General features: G+C 39.4%; 1 protein-coding gene and 1 pseudogene across 1 annotated transcript; one reads left to right on the top strand and one right to left on the bottom strand.

Annotated features, from left to right (window-relative positions):
* Nucleotides 1-1,547: 1,547 nt before the first annotated feature.
* LOC110728483 lies at nucleotides 1,548-2,503 on the bottom strand. The gene is made up of 2 exons (XM_021908125.1): nucleotides 2,133-2,503; nucleotides 1,548-2,085 (listed from the first exon to the last, which is right to left on the bottom strand). The coding sequence occupies exons 1-2, from the start codon at nucleotides 2,501-2,503 to the stop codon at nucleotides 1,548-1,550; spliced, it is 909 nt and encodes a 302-aa protein (XP_021763817.1).
* A 1,859-nt stretch (nucleotides 2,504-4,362) lies between these two features.
* Nucleotides 4,363-7,580, top strand: LOC110728482 (annotated as a pseudogene).
* Nucleotides 7,581-10,638: the final 3,058 nt, after the last annotated feature.

The following is a 10,638-nucleotide window of genomic DNA, read 5'->3' as shown; positions in this document are numbered from 1 at the left end:
TGCTGAACTTTTTCTTCTTCCCTTAGAAACACCGCGCTTATAGTGGTTGGACTGACCACCACATATAATTACAAGGTTTCTCTTTCGACTGGTCTTGCCAGTGTTGGGAGGTGAGCAAGGTGCTTACAAAGTTGTTGAAAGGCCTCTTTTTGCTCGTCTTCCCGGATGAGCTCTTTTGATTTCTGGAGTTTAAGCGTTATGAAGAAAGGCAACCCCTTGTCCGAGGCTCTAGAGATAAACCTGGAAAGGGAAGCCATTCTGCCAGTGAGACGCTGAACGTCCCTTTTTGTTTTCAGCTCAAGAAGATCCAGAGCTGCTTGAACTTTGGCGGGATTGGCATTAATCCCCCTCTTGTTGACCATGAAACCGAGGAACTTGCCTGACTTCACTCCAAAGACACACTTCTTCGGATTCAGCTTCATTTTATGTTTTCTAAGAGTGGCGAAGGTTTATGTCAGGTCCGTGACATGGTCTGCATCTTTTTTGCTTTTGATGATAGAATCGTCAACATAGGCTTCCATGTTACGGCCCTTTTGCTCGGCGAAGACCTGATCAACCAGCCTTTGATAAGTTGCCCCCACATTTTTCAATCCGAAGGGAATCATTTTATAGTTGTATACCTCGGCACTTGTAACGAAGGTCATTTTTGCCCGGTCGTCGGGGTGCATGAAGATCTGATGGTACCCCGAGAATGCGTCCATAAAACTAAGCAGAGCATGCCCGCTCGTCAAATCGACTAATTGATCGATCCTCGTCAAGGGATAAAAGTCCTTCAGACATGCCCTATTTGGATCTGTGAAGTCAACACACATTCTCCAGGTGTCATTAGCCTTCTGAACCATCACCACATTAGCCAACCATTCTGGACACTGACAAGGCTCAATAAAGCCAACATCCATAAGTTTTTTGACCTCCGCTGCGATGTCCTGGTTCTTTTGAACGGAGTAATTCTGCTTCTTTTGCTTAACTGGCCGACATGTTGGGTCGACATTAAGCTTATGAGAGATGAGGTTCGGATCAATCCCAGGAATTTCTGTTGCCGAGAACGCGAACACATCTTTGTTGTCCCGAAGGAGTTGAATTAGTTTAACACGAACATTTAGATCAAGTCCTAGTCCAATGCTGACACATCTTTCCCTTTGGTCAACTCTATTGACTCAGTCTGATTGTCCAGCTCCATGGCTTGGGCGCTGGACTCTTCTTACTCAGGCGTGCTGTCAATATCAGCAGGCTTCCCAAACTTCGGCTGATGTTCCGAGTATTTCGGCTCAGATGAAGAATCAGCCTTTCCTTTCCCCAAAGATTTTTCTTTTGCTGGGGCTCCTTGGGCCAAAGCACTTTAGCCTTTGTGAATGAGGGGTCTCCCCACGATCATGTTGTACACATATAGGACATCCACGACCAGAAATTCGGCCATTATATTCCATGTTGCTCGGCCTTTACCGATGGTGACAAGAAGAAGATTCTTCCTGTCGGAATATGATGAAGCCGTTAAATCCGGATACCGGATAGGATACTGGAGTCAGATGTTTAGCCTCTAATCTCAGCTAGTCGAATGCTCCTCGAAAGAGGATATTCGCCCCACTACCACCGTCGACGAGAGATTGACAGACGTTATGATTTGCAATGCCCGTCACAATTGCTAACGGGTCTTCATGGGAATATACCAACCCCTTGCAGTCTTCGGCTGTGAACAGAATGTTCGGCACCGGAGACTGAGGCGCTCGGATGTCTGCGTGATTCACTTGATGGGTCAAGCCCCTCAAGTGACGTTTCACTGCATTCTGAGAAGTTCCCCCGGAAATGACAAGGATATCAAGAGTTTCTTTGCCTTGTGATTTGTCCTTTTTCCGAGATATATCAAGTTCTTGCCGAGGATCCTTTTCAGCTTTTTTCTCTGCCGCGAGATACTTTTTCAAGTAGCCCTTCTGAACTAGATCCTTGATCTGATCTTTCTGCTGAAGGCAGTCCTCGGTGCGATATCCAATGGATTCATGGAACTCGCACCATCGATCCTTACCCTTTTGTTGATGCCACGGTGGGAGTGGCCTTGGTTTCTTGAACCTCCCCTTGTCTTTGGTTGTGCTATAGATTTTAGCCAAGGAAAAGCGAGAGGAGTGTACGAATCGTACCTTCTTGTATAGGGGGTCCTATCTTTTTTCGGCTCAGGTGCCGAGGACGATTTTGAGGCTTTCGCCTTCCCTCTCCTCGGCCCTTGGCCTTCGGACACCTGTCCTTTTGCTTTCCCGGCCCTAGATTGGGACTGGGATTTTTTCTTGTTCCACTCTTCGGCTCCGATATATTTATCTGAGGCGTCCAAAGCTTCCTCCAAAGTCTGCGGGGGATGCATGACCATGAAGTCAAGGAACTTGCCAGCTTGTAAGTCATTCCGCAGCGCAAACACGGCTAGGCCCTGATCCAGACTTGTGATTCTGGACGACTCATTGCTGAAGCGAGTCAGATAGTCTCGGAGGCTTTCATCCTCCGCTTGTTGCAAACTCATCAATTCTGTAGTTGTTTTCTCTCGGCAATTTGCCGTACAAAACTTGCTCTTGAATTTGTTGGAAAGATCCTTCCAACCGGTTATAGAGCCCTCCTTCACCCCCTTGGTGATCCACGCTTGTGCAACACCTTTCACTACAAGAAAACAGCTTGATTCCGACGGAAAAAATCCGTCGGAATCATCGGAAATTCCGTCAGAAACAAGCCTTCCGACGGAATTCTGTCGCGGTGGCCCTTGTTGGAAATTCGACCTTTTCCGATGGAATTTCCGTCAGAAGGCTTGTTTTCGACGGAATTTCCGACGGATTTATTTCTGTCGGCGCTTTTTTTTACTTTAATTGAAAATTCGTCGCAACGTTCCGACGGAAATTTCCGTTAGAGTTGGAGAGGTTTTCGACGGAATTTTCCGTCGGAAACGGTATATTCTGACGGAATTTTCCGTCGGAAAAGGTATATTCCGACGGAATTTTCCGTCGAAAAAGTTAAAAAAAAAATTAAAAAACAAAAAAAAACCCCCCACCCACACCAACACCCACCTGCCTAGAACTACCCCCACGCACAACCACCCACACCCACCAGCCCAAACCCCCCCCACCCACACCCACCCCCACCCTGCCCAAAACAACCCACACCCACCCCTACCCACACCCACCTGCCCAGAAAAACCCACACCCACCCAGACCACCCCCACCCCCACCACCCCAACCTGCCCAGAAAAACCCCCACCCACACCCACCCCACCTGCCCAGATAACCACCGAAATCGCAAAAAAAAAAATCGAAAAAACTCATAAAAATCCAGAACACCGAAATCGCAAATAAAATCTAAAAAACGCAAATGAATTCAGAGATCCGAAAAAAAAATAAACAAAAACAATTGAAATCGAACAAAATAAATAAAATATACAATTAATCTGAAATTAATAAAAAATAACATTACAATTATATCAAAAAACAATTATAATCAGAATTGTTTAAAAAAAAAAAAAAACTAGATCTACAATGTTGTTGTTGTCGTTGCTGCATGCTGGTGTCGTTGTTGTCGTTGCTGCGTGCTGGTGTCGTTGTTGGTTTTTTCGTTGCGCGGTGGTTACTTATGTTGTCGTTGTTGTGTCGCCGTTGAAGTGGTCAGAAAAGGGGAAAGAAGAGGAGAGAAGGAGGATATCTACAAGAAGATATAGAAGGAGAATGAGAAAAAAGAAGGGAAAGAACGAAGAAAGGTGAAAGAGAAGAAGAGAGGAGAGAGAAAGAGAAGAAGAGAGGCGGAGAGAGAGGAGGACAGGAAAGAGAATTGAATAGGGTTGGGGGAGGGGAACTAATTTTTAGGGTTTAGTTTTTTTTTTTTTTTTTTTTTTTTTATTCTGGAAATATAAGGGTTTGTTTTTTTTTCTTTTTTTTTAAATAATATTCCGACGGAATATTCCGTCGGAAACTTAATATTCTGACGGAAAGTTCCGACAGATTTTAATTCTGTCGGTAATTCATCGTATCGACGGAAAAATCCGTCGGACACTTCTGACGGAATTTATTTCCGTCGGAATATAAATTTTCCGATGAAATATTCCGTCGGAAAGCCCATAAATTCCGAGGGATTTTTATTCCGTAGGAAATCCGTTAGAACTTTCCGACGGAATAAAAATCCGCGGAATATACAGGATTTCCGATCGGAATCTGGCCTTTTTCTTGTAGTGTTTGAGGGTCGTTGGAAAATACTTAAACCAAGTAGCCTCGGACCTGGGGTTAAGGTACATGTGTCCCTCGTAAGAGGCAATGTGGTCCTTCGGGTCCGAAGTACCGTCGTAAGTGATGTGCGTCGGGATTTTCACCGTCGGCACATGCTCTTCCAATATCCAACTTCGGAATGGCGAGCTGGTAGGGACCATTACGGCCTTCCCCTTTCGTCTAGCCGTTGGGACCTCGCTTCTCCCTCTTAGAGAGGTGGAAGTGGTTTTCGTCCTTGGTTGAGACGGTTCAGGGTAGGGCTCGGTTCCTTCCGGGTAAGTGAGGCGACTATACACGCTCACCTCCCTTGAACGTAAACGTTCGTGAATGTTTAGGAAAGCAGGCTCTTGCCACTCAGAGGTGGTATTGCTGCTTCTATAGCTTCTAGAGTCCCGGGTTCTGGAACCATCAAAGTACTGAGGGTTCCTTTATCGTTCCCGCTCGGTCCTCCAAGTGTCCTCCTCGTACTTCTCCTCGAGCTCCCTAATAGAGGGAGTTCGACCACCCTCCTCTTGGCCAGTCCTCCTTCTCAGGTTTCTAGACGGAAAAGGTGAGTGGTCACAGGGAGGAGGAAGGTTGCCTGCTTGGGCCTTCAAGAAGTCCATGGCGCAGACTGCTACGGCTCTCTCCACTTCCTCCGTAGAGGGCCTCGTTTGAGGTGTTGTTCTAGGCTGAGACTGAGAATGTGAGCTTTGCGGAGGAGGACTCTTCGCATTTGATTGATTTGGCCGAGACGAACTTGTCGGCTCGCGAGTATGATGGGACGGTGACTTCTCCGAGGCTTCCCTTTCCTAAGAAGAGGGAGCTTTTGAAGAAGGAGAAGAAGGTTCCGGTGATGATGGAATCGGTTGATTCACTCTCACCGTGTGGTCTCTCCTCAAAGAGGAATGACCATTCTTCTTAGCACTCTTGGTGCTTTTACCGCTCTTAGTCATGTTTCCACTTAGAGTGGTTGATATTCGGCTTAATTTTTTGTATCTTACCCACAGACGGCGCCAAACTGTTTCGGATGAAAACAATAGGATCTTCAGCAAGCCCTTTTCAAGGGAGAAGACTAGTCTCGGTCCAAGTGGTGATAAGGCCGAGGATTTCCTGCACAGCAAACACACGTAAACTAGCTTCAGGGGTGGTTGCCGAGGAAGGCCCCTCCGATACTAAAGTCAGTTCAGTGTGAGAAGAATAAGCTATGCAAGAGAGTTAGTTGCTTGAGGCTTCATGTGAATGAATGATAAATGAGACAATTGATGGCTTTTATACCTTTGCTCAATAGAGGAGGGTTGGGCCTTTGAAGTCAGATGGGCTTGCCATGCTGACTGGGCTTGATTGACTTTAGCATGCTTAAGAGAGTTGAACCTTGCTTTTGGACTTTGGTAATTAAATCATTTGGGCCGGCCCAATTAGGTTAACTGAATTGGACCCAAACAACAAGTATTTCAGAAATTCATAGGCATAAATACTGTCATGTATTACAGCCCGACAATCGTGCAATTAGCTGGTTATGCATCAAATCAGACAGCTCTTCTTCTTTCTCTAGTCACTGCTGGCCTTAATGACGCAGGTTCAATTGCTAGTATATATTTCACAGATAGGACTGGACGAAAGAAGCTACTGATTTTCAGTATTTCTGGTGTAATTGTATCTCTTGCAATCTTAGCTGCTGTTTTTCATGAAACGAGACGACTCATTCACCGCCTGTTAGCTTGATTGAGACAAACAGTTTTCATGGACTTACCTGAGATAATTATGCTGTTACTAGTGCAAATGCTCGTAGGGATGTACTTTATGCTTGAAGAAACAAACATGTGGATTTTGTTCGTCGCCCTCCAATAAGGTACAAATTCTTGCACCTATACATGTTTTTTAGTTTATAAATGACATATATAAGCTTTATGCTTTAAAGTGTTGTTCTTTGCCAAATTTTACGTTACGTTTTAAAGAAAATCAATGGAACCTAAATCATTTAATTTAGCCTTAGCTTTATGGCTAGATCAATGTCTCACCAAGCTTGTGGTTAATCTGATTTACTCATTTCAAATTATGGTTGTTCGTGGAAGATAACACTCCCTCCGTCCCTTAATTTTTGCCCCAATTTCTTTTTTAGGCTGTTCTCTTAATTTTACCCCATTCTATTTCTAGACATTTGGGACCACACACTCTCACAAGAGTCACAACCATCCCATTGACTTAACTATTCTCTTTCATTATTTTTTTCCAACCAAAAATTAGCACTCCGTAAAGTAATATTTCTCTATGACACAAAAAATAAGGGACACATGGAGTACAACATACAGTTATTTTAGTTCCTATCTTTGCATTTATTAAATTAGGCCCCTTTCACTTCACCTTATTTTTGTTGAACTGAAATTAATTCTACTCAATTGAAATTATTTTTGCTGAACTTAAATTATTTTTACTGAATTGAAATTATTTTTAGTGAACTGAAAGTAATTTTGCTGAACTGAAATTATTTTTACTGTTTCTCTATTATATTTCTTCGTTATAGTTATTGATTTTTCTGAAATGAAATTATTTTTACTTAACTGAAATTAATATTACTGAACTGAAATTATTTTTATTAAATAGAACTTATTTTTACTGAACTGAAATTATTTTTACTGAATATTATGTTTTTAAGTTGAATTGAATAGGGCCCTTGTGTAATAATGGGGTAGTGGGGAGTTACCTACTCCGTATGTCAAGTTATTAGCAGTACAGTAGTTGCTTAATTGTAGGATTATTAGCCTCATTAAGTTAATTTACTATCACTATGTAAGGCTAGTACATTGAATTGTATGGATTGAACACATACATGAAAGTTCCGTTCTTTTAATCCAAATTAAACCATGTCACTATATATATTATTGTTGCAGCTATTTCCCGGAGCATGTTTAAAATCGAACAACAAAGTAGGAAACATATGTAAAGCCGAAGGTCGAAAATGGTACTCAAGAGGGTGCCCTAGCAAAAATGGATGGATGGCTCTAATAGGGTTAGCTCTGTAATCATCTTCTTTTCACCTGGTATGGGTACCGTGCCATGGGTAGTAAACTCGGAGATATACCCTCTAAGATACAGAGGAGTGTGTGGTGTTATTGCAGCCACTTCAACTGGATCTCAAATCTTATAGTTGCTCAAACCTTCTTGTCACTTACAGATGCAATTGGCACTTCTTGGACATTTTTCATTTTCGGAGTCGTCGCTGTTATAGCCTTATTCTTTGTCATTGTGTTTGTTCCTGAAACCAAAGGGATGCCTATTGAAGAAGTGGAGAAGATGCTTGATGAAAGAACTTTGCAGCTTAAATGGTTCAAGAAGAGTTCTAAACCGAGTTCTCAATCCTCCATTACAACCTACTAAATTATTGTTTGGTTATGAAGTTGTAATATAGTAAAAAATAATCCATGAGAATGAAGTCTCCCTTTAGGAATTGCCTGTAATTAATTTAATGTAAGACAAACAAGCATTTGAAAACTTATTGTGTGCTTTTATAGTAGTTGATATTAACAAGTTGGATGTATCAACAATTCAAATCCAAGCTTAACATATTTCTTGGCAAATTATTTGGCTAATGTAGCTTTAAAAATGGTTCAAGAAGAGTTCAAAATCGAGTTCGGATTCCGCAATTACAACTTGATATTCTCCTAACGTATTAAGCGTTGAATACATTATTATTGTTTGGTTATTATAATAAAGTGATTTAACATGTGCTTAGTTTTAATCAATAGGACAAAATAATCCATGAGAACAAAGTCTCCCTTTAGGAGTTGCATGTAATTAATGTAAGATAAACAACTAAACAAGTATTTGAAGCTTATAGTGTGCTTTTATAGTAGTTGATATTAACAAGCTGGATATATTAACATTTCCAATGCATGCTTAACATATTTCTTGGAAATTTATTTGGGTATAGGGTAATGTAGCTTTAAATATTATCCCTATCTTACATTTTCAAGGTTACTCTTGAGGGTATTTGAAATGATTGAGTGGTTAGTTACTATCTCTATATGTAGCATTACACTATTGAGTTTTACTACAATAATATTTAGCATTACCAAGAATTTATCTCGATTTAACCTCATTTTAAAAAGCTTCGTTTGAAAGTTTGGAGGCCTAGGAGAAAAAAAAAAATCTTGTGTAGACATGGTTCACATTATTATTGTGGACTTGAGTTTCATATGCACTCAACTGACGTTTTGTTGAACATAGTGACCCTAAATTTAACATAGTGATCCTAATTTTAATATAATGACCTTTTTTTTTTTTAAATATGTGTGACTTTGATATTATTGTCAACTTGAATTGTGCATGATGAGTATATTATATATACGATTTAATTCCTCGTCCCATGATCATTTTTGTGTTTATTTGAGCTCTGCAGAGCTAATTTTATTACTAATGCATTTGCTAGTGTTTATATAGAGTTGATATTATTTGGTAGTAATTCACAAATTTACGGCAATTTCTGAGCTTTTAGAGCCACTACGAAGATGTTGGGTTATAGAGTGTATTTTATGACCAAATAGTTGAAGCCCAAAACAGAGCTACTGATATTGAGTTCGGTGATTTAAGGCTCGATTTATTAAAAAAAAAAAAAAAAAAAAAAAAAAAAAGTGCTTAGCCTAGAAGCGCATGTGAAGTGTGTCAAGTAATGAGTTACAAATCAAAGCGTAAACCTAAAGAGTGAGCTTAAAATGATAGGCCCAAAGAAAGAAATTGTAGGAAGCCCAAGAGCAAAAGAGCCCAGAAACAAAGACCTCCCAAGCAGACGGATCCAATCGGCATTTTTAACTAAAACTTTAGTTATAATATTCCATAATATCAACTTTTTCAGTTATTTTTGTTTTTTTTACTAATTTTAGTTGTATATAATTAAGGGGAAATTAGTGCATTGGTATATGTGCGGGAGATTGACTATGTCAATTATTATGAGACAGAGGGATTAAATCATACGTAACAATATACGAAGTATTTTATAATAAAATTTGTTTTTAAGACTCTCCGTTTTTAAAAATGCTCCATTGAATTGTGCGCGGAGTTTTAGACAAAAGATATAAGTAGATATGGTTAAGAATATTAAATTTGAAAAAGTATGAAAAATATAAATGGAAACCACTAGATATATCATGAGATGCAAAAGTATTATATAAAAATGGGAGAGTCAAAAAGAATAGAAATAATATATAATGTGAATGGGATTTCTAAAATAGCTGTTTTTGAAAAGTGAGACACTTTAAAATAAATTGAGGGTGTATGTTACTAAAAACTAGAGGTGGTCAAAATACGGCTAGGCTAGAGTATGAAATAATGAAATATCATATCCAAACCTGCAAAAATGTGTCGGGCTTGTAGGGCTTAAGCGAGCTATGTAGGCTTTTTTTAGGTTGGTTTGAGTTTTTAACTAAAAATGTGTTTTTAAGCTTGCTCAAACCTAAACTTTTTTCAAGCCATGTTGCATTAGACTAGCGAGTCAAGCCATTGATGATCACCTTCACTAAAAAAAATATCAAAGTTTACATATAAATAAACAAAAAATAAAAAATCAAACTCATCTATTATTATTCTAGAACGGATCGAGTAATAAAATTAAATTTAAAAAGCTAATTAAGAAAATATTAGTCGTTGTAGCTAACCATTGAGACATAAACTAGTTGCAAAGGCTGATCCTTATCCAGTGCAGCCTGTACGATTGCGTTGAGTCCAAATTTTCCATAATATCTACTGCAACATATGATAATTATGGTTTATGCGGCTTAGATGTTTGTTAGTTTTTTTTTTCTCTTTTTTTTTTTAATAAAATAAAAATAAGTTGAGGAAAAAAAAAATAACTAACTTTCACAAAGAGAGGATTTAAATAGAAGGCAAAATTTAATACAGGATACTTGCACATGGTCTCCGAATTGGAGATGCTCTTATAATGAACCACTAAAAAAATTAGAGATAGAAAATCTAATAACATATCACTAATAAATAAAGCCGGTCTCACAGTCAGGCCACGAGACAGCGACACTTAGCATTCTAGTTTGAGACAGCGACACTTATCATTCTAGTTTCTTGCCTAGTGTTGCACTACGTAGACGACAAATAGCTATTATTGTAATTAGATTAGATGCCACATTAGATTAGATTGCATAGATTTTGTAAGATAAAAATATTGTGTAGAGTTTTATTATCGATATACTTCTAATATTTCATTTATACAAAATTAACCATAACTTTTAAATAATATCTTATAACTCGATTCTATTTTCATCATAAAATTCGTTTTAGAAAGTTCATTAGAATAAGATCCACTTCATATCACTAATAAATAAAACCGGTCTCGCAGCCAGGCCACAAGGCAGCGACACTTGACATTCCATTTTTTCGCCTAGTGTCGAGCCACGTAGGCAAAAACTAGGTATTATTGTGACACATA

Source organism: Chenopodium quinoa, unplaced genomic scaffold (genome assembly GCF_001683475.1).
Source record: "Chenopodium quinoa cultivar QQ74 unplaced genomic scaffold, ASM168347v1, whole genome shotgun sequence".
NCBI lineage: Eukaryota > Viridiplantae > Streptophyta > Magnoliopsida > Caryophyllales > Amaranthaceae > Chenopodium > Chenopodium quinoa.
Note: the sequence above shows the minus strand (reverse complement) of the source record. Positions and strands in the feature narration are given on the sequence as shown.

Excerpts from the sequence above, each read along its gene's own strand:
- LOC110728483 (XM_021908125.1), bottom strand. The coding sequence starts at position 2,503 with ATGAGTTTGCAACAAGCGGAGGATGAAAGCCTCCGAGACTATCTGACT. Across the intron at positions 2,086-2,132 it reads AGGACCCCCTATACAAGAAG|CACAACCAAAGACAAGGGGA; the intron begins GTACGATTCGTA and ends TAAAATCTATAG.